Here is a 17,697-nt window from a genome sequence, read left to right as displayed (position 1 = left end):
AAAGCAGTCTTTAAACCTCCTCTCATGCTAGACTCAGTGCTCCTTGAAAGTAGGGCTTTGACCATTGTGCCCTTTGCTAAGCATGGGGCCTGCTGAATAGCACGGATAGACGCTCAGTGAGTGTGTTGATGAATGAATGAATATATTCACCTAGAATTTCCCCAAAGAGGGCGCCTGGGTGGCTCAGTGGGTTAAGCCGCTGCCTTCGGCTCAGGTCATGATCTCGGGGTTCCGGGATCGAGTCCCGCATCGGGCTCTCTGCTCAGCGGGGAGCCTGCTTCCTCCTCTCTCTCTCTGCCTCTCTGCCTACTTGTCATCTCTGTCTGTCAAATAAATAAATAAAATCTTTAAAAAAAAAAAAAAAGAATTTCCCCAAAGAAAGGAAACTGGCCCAGATAAAAGTTATTTAACAAGTTGAGAAGGACAAGAAGATCAGCCCCTGACATTCAGAAACTGGCCTGGACTCAGGCTATGTCATATTATTCTCCTGTAGAACCTAAACTATCTCACAGAATTTGAACCTCAGACAAGGTTATTAGAGACTATGATAAAATGAGACAAAGCAAGGCCACTTCATAATTTTGTCTAAGCACACACAAAAATAAGGTCACTGTCCACCTGCAGAATACCAAACGTCACCGTTCAGCCAAAATGAAAGATTGCTACTGCTTTACAAATTACAGCTCAACCCCTACCTTGTCTTCCCAGCCAGACAGATAAGATTTACTGAGATACCCAATCAAAGACTCACCTTGCTGCCTGAAAGTATCCATTCAAGGGCAAAATGCTACTTCCTTAGATGCTATACCAAATCACCCAAAGCCCAAATCCTATCTATGATAAGCTCTTTCTAAGACTCGCTTACTGGGACACTCCACGGTTCCCTATGGTCTGTGTTCTCCCTCAACTTCTTAACTACAGGACTGCTTCTGGTCTTTGGCTGAAGGCCACTGGCCAAGTAAATGCTAAGGGAAAAAAAAAAAAAGTATGCCCCGACTCCAAGTGCAACGTGAATCCCATAAGAATCCCAGATCCGTGAGGGTTGAGTTAGCTACAAAACACTTCTGAAAACAGGAAGGATCTTATAGATCAATACCCACTAACATTGACTGAAGCTTACTATCTGCCAGGCAATGAATGCACTCTACAGGAGTGATTTCATTGCATGAAGTAGGCATTATTATCCCCACTTATGGATGAGGAAACTGAATCACAGAGAGGCTGAGAAACCTCTCCAAGGCCGGCTAGCTGGTGCGTGGTGGATCCAGGTTCAACTTCGTCACCGGACTCCAGGGCCCATGCTTCAGATAGATAGGACTTTGAAGGAAGAAGAGAGGTAGGCAAGTATGTGTTCTGGGGGAAGGAGCAAGGCATGAGCAAAGGCACGGGGGCAAGAATACACAAGTTTACCTAACAAGCATCTTGATTCTCCTTGTAAGTTGCATAAAGACCTCCACAATCTCTGCTCCTCTCTCCATGTACCCCTTAGCACTGGTTCTAGTTTCCTTAAAGCTGACTCCCAGGGCCAGACGCAGGGTTGGAGGCAACACATTATGGTTCTTAAAGAAGCTTGGATTCTTTCACCTTAATTTTAATGATAAAAATGCTACAATCTGCCTCCTCTCCACCCCCTTGTTCCTCTCATCTTCTGAAAGCCTGATGTGACACCGTTGGGTGTGGCCGGGGGTCTAAAATCAGTCCTTCACCTAATAAACACCCACTTACCTTTCATTTCGTGGGGAGGCTTAGGATAGCTTAGGTCCCATTGTCACAGGCTATCACAGTGGCCTGAACTCCCCCTTTGGGAAAGCATATTGTTCTTGTTACAGTTCAGTACACGTCCTCCCTTCCTCCCTGCTAGACTTAGATTTTCATGAGAGCAGAGGCCAGGCTTGACTTGTTCACTTCCTGGCATGCCCCAGGACCTCCAAGTGCTGAACTTGAAAGGTCAGGGGGACGGAATGGCAGGAGAGGTTCAGGGAGAAGCAGGGCAATTCCCTACCTTTCCTATTCCAAACTCTTGCTTCCTAAAGCATCACGATCCCTGCTACTGTACTTTCTTGACCCCAACTCAAAACCATCCTCAGTCAGGTCAGATGTTGCCTAGAGAAATCCAACCATGCTCTGTCAGGTCTTTTAATTTTCACAGGAGTCTTTCATAAACCTCACCTTCTGAAAAAGTGAACCTTCTCCTCTGCTGATTTACCCAAGGTTACGCTGAGTCAGGCATCAAAGCTAGAAATATAACTCAGATCAGCAATTCCCAAGATGGTGCTTGATCTCCTTCTTAAAGAAATAAAGAGGAGGAACTGGGCTTGAACACTGAATTCTCTAAGAATGTTAATCAAATGTGAGCTTATAATGCCTGCGGCTTCCACATGTTAGCCAGAAAACATTAAAGCATAATGAGTCCTTCAGGAAGAGGGATTTTTTTTTTTAAAGGAACAAGAAAATCCAAGAAGTACAATCTGGATTTACAATTAATATTGCAAAAAATGATTTGGGTTAAATCCTGGATTGTAATTATCCTAAACTGGTTTATCATAGTGAGGTTAGCATAAGCCTGAGTCAGAATCAGCTTACTGTATAACCTCTTGGTCGAGGGTACAGCAAAGCTAAAAAGCTGCAGGAAAACAAATGTCCTTGGCATTACCCTGTGTTCCAAACTCATGAGAAGCCACTTAAAACCAATGTTAAATTCTTAGCGACATCGCCACACAGTGAGAAAGTTCAAATGAAAGCCAAGTTCTCAGCCTGCAGTGTTGAAGAATGAAAGCCAAGCAATTAGAGCTGAGAAAATGATTACATAATCTTACAGCCGGCCACTTAACTCCGCAATAGCAAGGAAGTTACTGTCTTGGTGTTAAGAATAACCAAGACATCTTTTTACCTGTGATGGGCCAGGCGTAGCTCCGTACAGGAAGGGGGCAGGCAAAGAGAGAGCCCGCAGAGGTTCACCTCCCCTCCAGCCTGCGGTCTCTGGAACGTGAGAAGTGAACCACCTCTGCAAAAAAGTGAAGCTTTCATGGATGAATTTAGAACATCTTTCCTGGATATGTAGGGCTCACGTCTCCTGTATGTATTACTCACAAAAACCAGGCAGCCCCTGATAATTGTGTATTTCCCATTTCTTTGAAATGTTCCTTTCTTCCATCAGTGTTGCCCCAAATGAGATGACAAAATTATTCATAGGAAATGAGGCAGGGCAGCTTGATTTCACCAAACCCTTTCCTGCATATAGTGCAAAGGGGTAAAAATAAGTCAACTCCTTGTGCTAAAGTTTCTAATAAAAACCAATATTTGACAAGGCTTTGTTTGTTTTTCCTTTCCTTGCTATTTTCCATTACCTTTTATTTTTCCTTTTTTTTTTTACAAGTACAGAATGTGTAATTTCATCTAGAAATAGACTTCATTTTAAACAAAATACAATGTTTATTTTAAACAAACAGAACATCCTTCCCCAAGGAAAATGGACAATGTGGGGCTACAACACAACTATGTCTGCTGTTAGACTGTTTCCACTGCTATTCCTTGGCGACCTGGCGAGCAGCCTCAAATCTGGGATGGCCTAGGGACAGAACTTGTAAAGATGTCACATTTCTATACCATCAGAACTGCATTTCAACACACTGAGCCTTACCAACAGCCCAACATTTATACAGACTGGGACATGATTTACTGAATAAAAAACCTGATTTGTTTCCAAAGGTAAGCCTTAAAAAAAATTAGATTCAATTAGCTAACATATAGTACATAATTAGTTTCAGATGTAGTGTTCAGTAATGTATCAGTTGCTTATAACAGCCAGTGCTCATCCCATCATATGCCATCCTTAATGCCCATCACCCAGTTACACCATTCCCCCACCCACCACCCCTCCAACAACCCTGTTTGTTTCCTATAATTAAGAGTCTCTGAAGGTTTTTCTCCCTCTCTGACAACTTCCCATTCAGGTTTCCCTCCCTTCCCCTATGATCCTCTGCATTGTTTCCTCTAATTCCACTTATGAGTGAAACCATGATAATTGTCTTTCTCTGACTCACTTATTTCACTTAGCATAATATCCTCCAGTTCCATCCATATGATGGAACTAGTAAGTATTGATGTAAACTAGTAAGTATTGATGAAACTATTAAGTATGGATATAAATAGTAAGTATTCATCTTTTCTGATGGCTGATTAATATTCCATTGTATATATGAACCACATCTTCTTTATCCATTCATCTGTCAATGGACATCTTAGTTTTTTCCACAGTCTGGCTATTGTGGACATTGCTGCTATAAACACTGGAATGCAGGTGCCCCTTTGGATCACTACATTTGTATCTTTAGGATAAATACCTAGTAGTGCAATTGCTGGGTTGTAGGGTAGTTCTATTTTTAACATATTGAGGAACCTCCATACTGTTTCCCAGAGTGGCTACACCAGCTTGCATTTCCACCAACAGCTTAAGAGGGTTCCCCTTTCTCCACATCCTTGTGAACACTTGTTGTTTCCTGACTTGTTAATTTTAGTCAGACTGGTGCGAAGTGATATCTCATTGGGGTTTTGATTTGTATTTCCCTGATGCTGAGTGATGTGGGACATTTTTTCATGTGTCTGTTGGCCATTTGTATGTCTTCTTTGTAGAAACATCTGTTCATGTCCTTTGCCCATTTCTTGACTGGATTATTTGGTTTGGGGGGTGTTGAGTTTGGTAAGTTCTTTATAGATCTTGGATACTAGCCCTTTATCTGACATGTCATTTGCAAATATCTTCTACCATTCCATAGATTGCCTTTCAGTTTTGTTGACTCTTTCCTTTGCTGTGCAGAAGCTTTTTATCTGGATGAAGTCCCAATAGTGAATCTTTGCTTTGTTTCCCTTACCTTTGGAGATGTGTCTAGCAAGAAGCTGCCGAGGCTGAGGTCGAAGAGGACCTCTCCTCTAGGATTTTGATGGATTCCTGTCTATTTAGGTCTTTCAACCAGTTTATTTTTGTGCGTGGTTTAAAAAAATGGTCCAGTTTTCCCAGCATCATTTATTGAAATACTATCCTTTATCCATTGAGTATTTTTTCCTGCTTTGTCAAAGATAAGTTGACCATAGAGTTGAGGGTCCATTTCTGGGTTCTTTATTGTTTCCTTGATCTATGTGTCTGCTTTTAAGCCAGTACCATACCGTCTTGATTATCACAGCTTTTTAATAGAGCTTGAAGTCTGGCATTATGATGCCCCAGCTTTGGTTTTCTTTTTCAATATTCCTCTGGCTCTTCAAGGTCTTTTCTAGTTCTATACAAACTTTAGGATTATTTGTTCCAGCTGTCAAAAATGTTGATGGTATTTTGATGGGGATTGCATTCAATGTGTAGATTGCTCTGGATAGCAAGACATTTTAACAATATTTGTTCTTCCAATCCATGAAGGTGGAGGTTCTTCCATTTCTATGTGTCCTCTTCAATTTCTTTCTTAAGTATTCTGTAGATTTTAGAGTACAGATCCTTTACCTCTTTGGTTTATTCCTAGATATCTTATGGATTTGGGTGCAATTATAAATGGGATCGAGTCCTTAATTTCTTTCTTCTGTCTTCCTGTAAATGTATAGAAATGCAACTGATTTCTGTGCATTGATTTTATATCCTGCCATATTGCTGAATTCCTGTATGAATTCTAGCAATTTTGGGGAAGTCTTTTGGTTTTTCTATAGAAAGTATCATGTCATGTGTGAAGAGTGAGGGTTTGACTTCATCTTTGCCAATTTGAATGCCTTTTATTTCTTTTTGTTGTTTGATTGCTGAGGCTAGGAATTCTAGTACTATGTGGAACAACAGTGGTGAGAGTGGGCATCGCTGTTGTGTTCCTGACCTTGGGAAAAAGCTCTCAGGTTTTCCCCACTAAGAATGATATTAGCTATGGGATTTTCATATATGGCTTTTATGATATTGAGGTATGGTCTATCCCTACACTGTGGAGAGTTTTAATCAAGAAAGAATGCTATATTTTGTCAAATGCTTCTTCTGCATCATTTGAGAGATTCATATGGTTCTTGTCCTTTCTTTTATTAATGAAATGTATCACATTGATTGATTTGCGAATGTTGAACCACCCTTGCAGCCCAGGAATAAATCCCACTTGGTTGTGGTGAATAAGCCTTTTAATATACTGTTGGATCCTAATGTCTAGTATCTCAGTGAAAATTTTGGCATCCATGTTCATCAGAGATACTGCTCTTTAATTCTCCTTTCTGACGGGGTCTTTGTCTAGTTTTGGGATCAAGGTAATGCTGGCTTCATAGAATGAGTTTGGAAGTTTTGCTTCCATTTCTATTTTTTGAAACAGCTTCAGAGGAATAGGTATTAGTTCTTCTTTAAATGTTTGGTACAGTTCCCCTGGGAAGCTGTCTGGCCCTGGACTCTTGTTTGTTTTGAGTTTTTTTGTTTGTTTGTTTTGATTACTGTCAATTTCTTTGCTGGTTATGGGTCTGTTCAGGTTTTCTATTCTTTCCTGTTTCAGTTTTGGTAGTTTATAGGTTTCCAGGAATGCATCCATTTCTTCCAGATTGCCTATTTTGGTGGCATATAGTTGCTCATAGTATGCTCTTAAAATTTTATTTCCTTGGTGTTGGTTGTGATCTCTCCTCTTTCACTTATGATTTTATTAATTTGGGTCCTTTCTCTTTTCTTTTTGATAAGGATAGCTAGGGGTTTATTGATCTTATTAATCTTTCAAAGGACCAGCTTCTAGTTTCATTGATCTGTTCTACTGTTCTTTGGTTTCTAGTTCATTGATTTCTCTCTAATCTTTCTTATTTCTCTTTTCCTGCTTGGTTTAGGCTTTATTTGCTGTTCTTTCAGCTCCTTTAGGTATAAGGTTAGCTTGTGTGTTTGAGACTTTTCTAATTTTTTGAGAAAGGCTTGTATTGCTATGTGCTTTCCTCTTAGGACCACCTTTGCTGTATCCCAAAGATTCTGAACACTTGTGTTTCAATTTTCACGAATTTTTAAAATTCTTCTTTAATTTCCTGGTTGACCCATTCATTCTTTAGTAGAATGCTCTTTAGCCTACAAGTGTTTTGAGTTCCTTGCAAATTTTCTCTTGTGATTGAGTTTCAAGTTTCAAAGCATTGTGGTCTGAGAATATGCAGGGAATAATCCCAATCTTTTGATACCAATAGAGACCTGATTTGTGACACAGTATGTGATCTATTCTGGAGAATGTTCCATGTGCACTCAAGAAGAATGTGTATTCTGTTGATTTAGGATGGAATGCTCTGTATTTAATCTGTGAAGTCCACCTGGTCCAGTGTTCATTCAAAGCCCTTGTTTCTTTGTAGATCTTCTGCTTAGATCTGTCCATTGCTGTGAGTGGGGTGTCAAAGTCCCCTATTATTATTATATTATTAATCTATTTCTTTAATTTTGTTATTAATTGGTTTGCATAATTGGCTGCTCCCAAGTTAGGAACCTTAATATTTATAACTGTTAGATCTTGCTGGCTAGACCCTTGAAGTACAATATAGTGTCCCTCTTCATTCCTTTCTATAGTCTTTGGTTTAAAATCTAATTTGTCTGATATCAGGATTGCTACCTCGGGTTGATTTTGATGTCCATTAGCATGATAAGTTGTTCTCCACACCCTCACTTTCAATTTGGACGTGTCTTTAAGTCTAAAATGAATCTCTTGGGTGCCCGGGTAGCTCAGTGGGTTAAAGCCTCTGCCTTTGGCTCGGGTCATGATCCCAGGGTCCTGGGATTGAGCCTCGCATCGGGCTCTCTGCTCAGCAGGGAGCCTGCTTCCTCCTCTCTCTCTCTGCCTCTCTACTTGTGATCTCTGTCAAAGAAATAAATAAAATCTTTAAAATAAAATAAAATGAATCTCTGGTAGTAGACAGCATATGGATGGGTCTTGCTTTTTTTTTTTTTTAATCAAAAAGATACCCTGTATCTTTTGATAGGCACATTTAGCCCATTTACATTCACAGTAACTACTGAAAGATATGATTTTAGTACCATTGTATTACCTGTAACGTCCTCATTTCTGTAGATTGTTTCTTTCTGGTCTATGTTACTTTTGGGCTCTCTCTTTGCTTACAAGATGCCCTTTAATATTTCTTGCAGGGCTGGTTTAGTGATCACAAATTCTCTTAGTTTCTGTTTGTTCTGGGAGCTCTTTGTCTCTCTTTCCATTCTGAAAAACACCCTTGCTGGATGAAGTATTCTTGGCTGCATGTTTTTCTCATTTAGTACCCTGAATATACCATCCCAGCCCTTTCTGTCCTACCAGGTCTCTGTGGATAGGTCTTCTGCCAGTCTAATGTTTTTACCATTGCAAGTTAAGGATCTCTTATCTTGAGCTGCTTTCAGAATTTTCTCTTTTATCTCTGAAATTTGTAAGCTTCACTATTATGTCAGGGTGTTGATTTATTTTTATTGACTTTGGGGGGGTTCTACCTGTTGGACTTGAATGCCCATTTCCTTTCTCAGACTAGGGAAGTTCTCAGCTACGATTTGCTCAAATATACCTTCTGCCCCTCTCTCTCTTCTTCCTCTGGGACCCCAATAATTCTAATATTGTTTCACTTTATGGTATTGTTGATTTCTTTATTCCTCCCCTCATGGTCCATTAGTTGCTTTGCTCTCTTTTCCTCAGCTTCCTTCCTTTCTGTCACCTTCACTTCTATGTCACTGACTCTCCTTTCTGCCTCATTTATTCTAGCCGTTAGAACATCCATTTAAGACTGCATCTCAGTTAAAGCATTTTTAATTTCAGCCTAATTACATTTTTTCTGCACTAAGAGATTTTCTAATGTCTGTTATGCTTTTTTCAGGTTCAGCTAATAACTTTATAATCATTATCCTGAATTCCAGCTCTGACATTTTACTTATATCCATATTGATTATATCTGTGGTGGAGTGTATTACCTCTGGTTCTTTCGTTATGAATTCCTCCTTCTAGTCATTTTGCTCAGAGAAGAATGGATGAATGAAAGAACAATAAAAAATATCAACCATGACCCAAACAAAATACCCACTAGATAAATCTGAAGAGGTCAGAAACAAAAAAACAAAAGCAAATAAATGGCGGTGGGGGGGGATAATCTCCCAGGTGGACAAAATAGGGTGATCCACTTGGTCCTGGGTGTATTTTGGTCTTTTAAAAGACACAACTCCCCAATTTTAAAGAAAGCAATATGTATGAGTGTGTGTGTGTGTGTGTGTGTGTGTATACACACAATGAATACAGTGAAAGGAAGCCAAAAATTGAATATATCTATAAAATGTAAATCTAACAATAAAAGTTAATAAAGGACTTAAGAACAAAGAGTTGATGAAATAAGAAACAGGTTGAAAAGAACAAAAAGGAAAAAGAAAAGGAAAAATTTAAACTGAAAAATAAAAGAATCAGGAGAAAAAAATCTTTGAATTTGATATATTATTTACCCCTGGTGCTGGAGTTTTGCAATTCTGTGTGCTCTATAAACTTGGTATTTGCCTGATGTTCTGGCTAGTCTTCAGGGGGAGGTGCTGCTGTGCTGATTCTCGGGTATCTTCACCTGGGTGGAGCTGCAATGCCCCTTGCCAGGGGGCCAGGCTCTGTGTAGGCTGTTTGGGGTTGCTCTATGTGGCTTTTGTTCCCTAAAGGCTTTCAGGCCTTTAGAGGATGAAAATAAAAATGGCAATGCCCCACTCTCCAGCCCTGAAGGTGAAAGATCATGGCCCCTTCTCTTCAGTAAACCTTCAGTAAACACTTTTGTGTGCACCAAACTCTGCAGGCTACTGCAGTTCACACTCATGCCAATCCTCCTGGGGGAAGGAGGAGGGTTGCCATGGTTCTGACCTTTGCAGGGCCCCCACAGGGAGAGTGGCTGCCCCATCAGGCCATGGTTCTGGGTTTACAGCAAACTGAGTGAGAGCCGTCTCCTGGGCTCATTGACCATAGCTGGTTTCCCCTCTCTCAATGCTTGGGAACTCTGCTGGCTTGGGCACCCTCATTCTTTCTGTGACCCAGGGGATCCTGAGATCACACTCTCCTACCTAGAATTCTGCCCGTTTCACCACCTGAGCACCTTTCAGGTAGGGACATCTTTCACTGGAGCAGACTTCTAAAGGTTCGGGTTTAGGACCCTGGGGCTCTATCACTTTCCGGTAGCTGGCTTACAGAGACTCCCCCCACCCACCACCATTTATCTTCCAATATATCCTCTCAGATTCACTTCTTTGCACCTCCTACCTTGCAAAAGTGGTCACTTCTCTATTTGTAGAATTCCAGCAGTTCTTTTTCTTACATCTCGGGTTGAATTCATAGGTGTTCAGAATGATTTGATAGATATGTAGCTAAAATTTCAGGGACCGGATGAAATGAGCTCCCTACTCTTCTGCCATCTTGTCTCTCCTCCACAGGTAAGCCTTGATCCTCCCGTCTCTCATGTCTCTCACCTGTAAAATTAAGACATCTTTGGATAGCTCTCCCTTTTTTTTTTTTTTTGCCAACTAAAGATTAAAGATCAAGTCAAATGTCAAACTTGCTTCAAAACTTACTGTGGACATAGCAGGAGTGGCTGGAGGCTGGATGAACTGCAGGAAGCATGCTCCTCAGATGCATGTAGACACACCCCCCAGAATTGCTCCTCTGAGCTGGGGGAGCACACCGAGAGTAAAGGACACTGTCTGCAGGCGCTTGGCCTTGAACTGTTTTGGAATTTTCAATAGCAGAGTAAATTATTTTCTCACTGATCATTTGATTAGCTGTTGCTCATAATGACTTATACCAAGAACAAGAGACTTCCCCCCAGTCTGTAAGTAGGTTATATAAGAGTTAGAGGGAACAGACTTCTCAAGGGCCCATTAAGTTCGAGCTGCAAATGTAGGCTTAAGTAATGCAAGATGGAGATGAGACGCAGAAATCACAGAAACAAATATATGGCATACACGGACAACCAAGCCCTGCTACGGAAAGCTTTAATCACCACATGTAAAAACAATATATTCACATATCAAAAATGGCTCCAAATGCTTTAGCATCACCATAACAGTCTAGAAATGAAAGTTGCACTAATATAAAAACCTTCCTGTTCATCACCACAAGATTTATGAAACTGTTTCTTATAAACACATTTTTTTTTTACCCTGAGGCTGACATCAAAGTGTAAAAGGAAAATCACTATCAGCTGGAATTTGTTCAATGTATAATTTTAAAAATCATTTATTCATTAGCCTGGAGTAGGTTCTCTTTACTCTCGCCACGCATACTATATGAGGACAAGAGTTAAAGGGGCAGATGGTTGTGTCCAGTCTATTATATACTAATTAGGAGTTCTCAACTCAATCTATTGATCAAAATGAACAGAATTTTAATATCAATTAATGCCACACTATCACACTGAAAAGTTTATCAAAATTAGTTCTTCATTATAAAAGAATTGGCAGTACATTGTCAGACAAGAAAAACAGAAAAACAGAATTCTTTCTTACAATGTCTATTGCAATCCATTCTATTTACTACATCTGAGCCAACTAGTTAAGTTCAGAGTTCATACAGACTGCCTTGCAAACCTCAACTCTGGGCTTTTAGTCACACCTTGAGATAAGATCTGCACATCTACAAAAATAACTCCCAAATGCTACAACAGTTACTCTGTTCCAGTGACAGGAAGTGAAATGGTGTTAAATTGAAAAAAAGGACAGCCATATTGAAGGGATTACTGTAACCTTTTTTTTTTTTTTTTTTTTTGGTGTGTAAGTAACAAATCGAATAAAAAGATTTTCAAAATCTGAATTCCTAATGTCTCTAACATTGTTCTTTTGTGAATGAATCTAGAGCAATAGTTTGTTATCTCTCACAAGGTAGTCTGGTGACTTTTATTCCAATTATTTCCATGATCATCTCTGCATGTTTCTAAAATGGGCTCCTCATAAATATTCACAGACTTTCATGTAAAGTGGCTCTTAATGTGCACATTTAAGTCAGGAAATCTTTGTTGCTGCTTGGTTTCAAAGTATTGTACATAACAGTTTCCTGTGTACTACTTACTTTAAACTGTACAGTTTCGTGTATTCTGAGCTACAACAAAAATCTGGGGATATATGGCAGTTGAAGAATTACCATGCCTAATATTGGTCTATATGCTTCCTTTTTATGATTTCTAGATGTTCTCCCAATGCAAATGACTAAAACGAACAACACAGGCATGGAACATTGACTGGCTTTACCCTGAAAAGTTAACCTGTGTTCACAATTTCTCACTCAAAACTGAATAAGGATAATGGAGAGAGAATTCAGTATTAGACTGAGTTAGGAAAAGGTTTTCTGGCAAGGCTTGATACAGGTGTCTTTTTCTTTTTCTTTTTTTTTTTTTTCACATAGAATCATGGAAAATCAAGGTGGGGAAACACTCAACCATCATATGGCCAATTCTTCCAACTGACATCTGAACTCTTGTATGACATTTCTGCCAAGTCATTGTCTAGCCTCTGCCAGAACACCTCTAGGGGCAGGAAGCTGTTCCAACATTACTTATTCTTCTTTAGAATAGAATAATAGCAAAACAGATGGAACAGGTAAACAAACTTCCATTACACATGATTATGAACTGGATCTAACTTTTTAAGTATTAGCAGATTGTCAATTTACTACTCAAAAGGCTAAACCAGATTTGTTCCAGAACCCCCTGCCTTCTGCAATGATTCAAAATGGGGAGATCCAACTTAAAATTTTGAGTATTGGGAATCGCTGTTGAATAGCTGTGTGTGGTAGGCAGCAGATAAGAAATCTTACAAGTAATTATTGAAGGGACCCCAAAGCAAAGGGAAAAATACATGTTTTGGCAAAGCAATAAGTGTTTCATGTTGAAGAGGCAGTAAACACTGTGTGGAGCAAGTCATGGTATGAGAATTCAAGAGCCCTGGTGGGTGAACTGTGGACTAATTACAGTCTGCAGCACTTGTCAGTTCTGACGTAGGAGATAAGAGAATGACATGAGCAGTCTCAGACTGCACTCTGCTCCCCTGGGCAATCAGAAGCTGGACACTCCACCTTGACTTTCTCCTTTTGGTTGGTCCGGCAGCTTGGAAATAACATTTTTATTTCTGATTTTTCCCAGGGTACTCAGCCTGCTTTGAGATTTTAAATCCCCGCTTTGGAAGACCAACAAGGCAATGTATTGATTGGTGGATAATAATGTCAGGATTCAATTTACAAAGGATCAAATCCTCTGAAGGGACGACACAGTTAGGTCTGTTTTTTTTTTATTTTTTGGACATATATATGAATAAATATAACACACACGTAAACTTTACAGACTCTGAATGATCACGGTAATTGAGATTCAGCTGATTCAGTTTTGAGTGCTACCTTTCGCCTGTGTTCAAATGGCAACGGTATCGTATCAATCTTTAACAAACAAGACTACGAGCAACGGACAAAAACAAAACAACAAAAAACCAACCTTAAAGTCAGTATGTCTTTTTATATGGAGGCCACTTTTTTTTTCATATCTGTTTCAAAAGTATCAGATAGTGAACATTTAGTGGCTAGATGACAGGAGAGCAAATCTTCCTGCAAAAAAAGCACAGAACTTCCTTGACCACTGAGATTTGGAAGTGAAATCAGTAAAAGTCTATTAAGTACTCAGGATAGATCTGGTTGGCATCAAACACCACAAAGATCTTTGGGTCCCAGGTATCATCCACACAGCTGTCATATAAATTCACATAGCTCCCGTCTTTGGAAGGAGGTCGCATGTATTTGGAGTCTCCGTTTATGTAATCTCCAATTAGCACTCGAGCGAGAAACATAGATTTATACGTTCTAAACAGATGCCGCTGTTGCAAGCTTACGCCATGAATTTGGAATGTGTTTCCATGTTTTATGTCGTCTTTGCAGAAGCGACTGGAGTAAATAGCATCTCTAGCAAAATAGGTTCCTTAAACAAAAAGGACCAAGAAAAAAAAAGCCAGGATTACTCTGAAGAATGTATGAAACACAATTAAAAACACTCTAATTGTTAGGGGAATAGACACACGGAATCATCTAAGGAAAACAGATGTGGAATTTCCTCGTCCATAGATCTCTGAGAGGGAACAGAAATCCATGGATAAATTTTTTATAAATTTTTATACCATTCCATGCCATCAACACCCTCCCCTACTCCCACCAAAATGAAGTGACCAGACTTCTGTTTTGGAAAGAAAGCTTACAAAGAAATCCAGTATGTAAGACACAGACAAACTGTTCCTGTGAGTAAGCGTGTGGTGAGACCTGAGTTTGAGCTGCTTGGGTCTCCCATTCATTTCTATTTGCCTCCACTGCCTTCCTCAGCCCGCGGCCCTGGTCCAGCATCCACCGGCACTCTGCTGAGCACAGTGAGAGTGACTGGTCTGCAGAGATTACTTCAAAACCCAAGAAACCACATTATGTTACAGGGTGACAAGTCAAGAATATTTCTGGAGATAATAGAATCCAATAACCACGAAAAGGGCTTCTGAAGAGTGTAGTGCTGTTCCTATCTGAGCACTTCAGAAGAACAGCTTCACACAGGTTTGTCACCGAAATCTGAAAACTCAATAAAGCATCAACTCTTCCAAAAGGGGAGGCATAGGAGACTGACATCATGAAGGCAATATTTACTCTAAAAAATTTGGGAAATGAATCGCCAAGTCTCAGATTATGCCATACTGACAGGATTAATAGCAACACTTTTCCCATCCCTGTACAGTTAAATCAATAGAATGGCCTTTTCGGTAATTATTTTTAAAAACTAATCTACTTTAGGAAAATGTAGCATGTCTCCATCCTAAGTAGTAGCCAGCTCTCTTGCGGGACATAAGGTACAAAGCAAGGACCAAAAAAATAAATGCCCATCCCTATCTTTTCTCCTCATCTCTCACCATAATTTCCTTGAGTCATGGGCATAAAATGGAGAGCTTGGACTTTCACAACATTAGAGAAAGGTGAGGAATTCCCCATTATTCCTCATTGCTCGTTAATATGGCTACTTACCATTTTTGAAAAATCAAAACAAAAAGTACTAGTACCTAGACCTGTCCACAATACAATGAATGCATTTTATAGTTCTCTGTATATTTGATATAAAACAGTTTATTACAGAGACTTACCCATGGAAAGGATTTATACATGGAAATTAAATTTAATGCAAAAACCAGCTAATTGGGACATGATTGTCCCACCTGAATGACTGGGACTGGGGGAGTATTTAATCTGAAAGAGGTGTCAAAGTCTTACTTCTACCCTGTACATGGAGGAAGTGGCTTTTCTGTGGCTCAGAAATTCTGAGGGTGTGCGAGGAACCTAATAGAGTAACTTTTAACTTAATGACTATCAAACTCCTGACTTACAAAACAATCTCTAAAGAGAGAGGAATCTCTCAGAGGACTCCAATGAGACCTGGAATTCTGATAATTACCTTTCCCAAAGAGAGCACCATGGATACCATTTATTCTCCAATCGAAGTTATGAATGCAAATTGCTTCCACAAATTCACTGCTGGTACCATGAAAGAGCATTTGTTCATTAATCTGAGGCACGCCTCTTTTTTTCTTGAGCTGAGCCTTTTTCCTAAAAACACAATACACACAGGCACAAAACACACAGAGAAACAGGCCATAAGTGACAATTACAAGTTTTCAGAAGAGCCAAGTTCAACACAAAGGGTGAAACAGAAAATACTTCCTTAATGTAAACCATAAGTGGACAAAGCAGCTCTGGAAGAGAAATAATCCTGAATGTTCTTGAATACATTATCATCTTACCAAAAATTATTAGTTAAAACTGATACCTAAGACTGAAAATTATACTAAAAACTATAGATATCCCAGATGATGCCCCATCATAGTGAAGATTTAACTGATTGCCTAAACCAGCCAAGCTTTACAGATGACTAAAAATGACACTACAAACAATTAAATAATATAAAGTTCACAGTCTTTATTTATTCTTTTCTTTTTTTAAATTCAATTAGCCAAAGTACAGTACATCATTAGTTTTTGATATAATGTTCAATGATTCCTTAGTTGAGTGTAACACCCAGTGCTCACCATATCATGCGCCCTCTTCAATACCCATTACCCAGTTAACCCATACCCCCACCTACCTCCCTTTCTGCAACCCTCAGTTTGTTTCCCGGAGTCAAGAGTCTCGTGATTTATCTCCTCTCTGATTTCTCCCCATTCCATTTTAAATACTGAACTCCTTCAGCAGGGACCATGCCCTAATCTTTTTATCTCCAGAGACTAGAAAACATTGGTTAGGTTAAAGTGAATTTTGTATCTTAGAGCTGGGAGGAACATGAAGCCATCCATTTCAAACCACTTCCCAATGGACAAACCTCTTCTTACACATAAAAATATATTCAATGCAGGATTGACTGTAACAGTAAAAAACGAACAAACTCTAAACAGCCTCATATAGCATAGCTTCCAGGCCCTTTTCTTTCCTGGACAGCATTTAGTTGACAAGAATCTGCTGGATATCCTCTAATTTACAAATGTCAGTAAGAAATAGAAGCAGAGTCCAGATATCATCAGCCAGCACCAGCTCTCCTGGCTTACCAGTGGCATCACTTTGTAGTTACTCCAAACCTCCAATTCTCAAACCAGACCTCTTTTTGGCTGGCTGTATTTGTAAAGCTGACTTATAGACCTAATGTATTAGATTGATTTCAATTAAACTTTATCTTGAAAGGCAATTTTTTTAAAGATGCGTAATTTATAAACAACATGCAACTTAGTGACTTTGTGGGGGAATGACAGTTGCATTTAAATGAGAGAAGTGGAAATTGTTTTTCTCAAGAGTCATTTGGCAACATGTATCAAAACTTAAATGTATGTGGTTTGGTCTACTGGTGACAGTCTTTCAGACCATTAAGCATGAGGTTAGAAGAGTGTGCAGTAAACAAATATGTCCTTCAGAAAAACCCAGCATGTTTTCACTGAGAACAAATTTGCTGACTTTCTTTTTTAGACCTGTAGGTACCACATTTTTTTTTTTTTTAATGATGCACACAGGTTGCTGTTCCAAGCAAGGAAAATATCATAAGAAAAAAAAAAAGATAATCAAATCTTTTTGACTGTTTCAATCTTCCAAGGTCTTTCTGACTCGTGACTCATTCACACAACAAATAGGCTACCCCGTCTCATGTTAAATCTTTCACAAGTGTGATAAGCAAGCCCTCTACATTTTCATCCAAATTACTGATAAAAATATTGAAGGGCTCAAGAAGAAAGCAAGCATGCCACTCAAGTTACTCTCAGCCCAAGACTTTTAACTGGGTATTAATTTTTCCCTTTGAACTATCACCCAGCATACATTTCTCTATGTTGCATCCAGTAAAAGAATGTTTGTCAACCACTTTGTAGAAAAAACCCAGTTATACCGTCTAGGGCCTTGGTCATCTACCACTATGGTAATTCTCTTATTTAGCTGGGCATTTGTGAATCTATACTGTTTTTTTCTAAGTAAATATTTTAGTATACATCTTCCTAAGGTCAAGCTTCACCAACTGTAATGACTAGAAACCACTCTAAAATCAGCATATTCACCATTATACTTCTCAGGCACAGATTAGAATAATTTCTGGTTTGAAAATTCACCCGAATCTCTCATAGTGTGAGCGCTGAAAATCTGCTCAGTCACTGGATTGGACGTGGCATATATCATATCCCTGTAGAAGGCAGAGTGGGCTAGGGTAGGCAAAGCTTTG

At 39.4% G+C, this 17,697-nt stretch overlaps 2 protein-coding genes across 10 annotated transcripts in view; both read right to left on the bottom strand.

Moving 5' to 3' along the window:
* The window catches only part of CRACR2A (calcium release activated channel regulator 2A), a 196,540-nt gene extending 185,767 nt beyond the window's left edge, over window positions 1-10,773 (bottom strand). The window contains exon 1 of the mRNA XM_032349078.1: window positions 10,212-10,773. The gene's annotated coding sequence lies outside the window, so the exon portion shown is untranslated. The remainder of the gene's footprint in view (window positions 1-10,211) is intronic.
* A 150-nt stretch (window positions 10,774-10,923) lies between these two features.
* Window positions 10,924-17,697, bottom strand: part of PARP11 (poly(ADP-ribose) polymerase family member 11) — a 43,377-nt gene continuing 36,603 nt past the window's right edge. For 8 of the 9 annotated variants that reach the window (XM_032349086.1, XM_032349087.1, XM_032349090.1 and 5 more), the window contains 2 exons: window positions 15,403-15,554; window positions 11,155-13,902 (listed from right to left, as the gene is read on the bottom strand). In XM_032349086.1, the coding sequence (XP_032204977.1) occupies window positions 13,586-13,902; window positions 15,403-15,554 (469 nt within the window). In that variant the 3' untranslated portion in view covers window positions 11,155-13,585. Of the gene's footprint in view, window positions 13,903-15,402; window positions 15,555-17,697 lie in introns of all 9 variants that reach the window. The other variant, XM_032349094.1, reaches the window with a different exon arrangement.

Source organism: Mustela erminea, chromosome 6 (genome assembly GCF_009829155.1).
Source record: "Mustela erminea isolate mMusErm1 chromosome 6, mMusErm1.Pri, whole genome shotgun sequence".
NCBI classification, from domain to species: Eukaryota; Metazoa; Chordata; class Mammalia; order Carnivora; family Mustelidae; genus Mustela; species Mustela erminea.
This window is presented reverse-complemented; position numbering and strand designations above follow the sequence as displayed.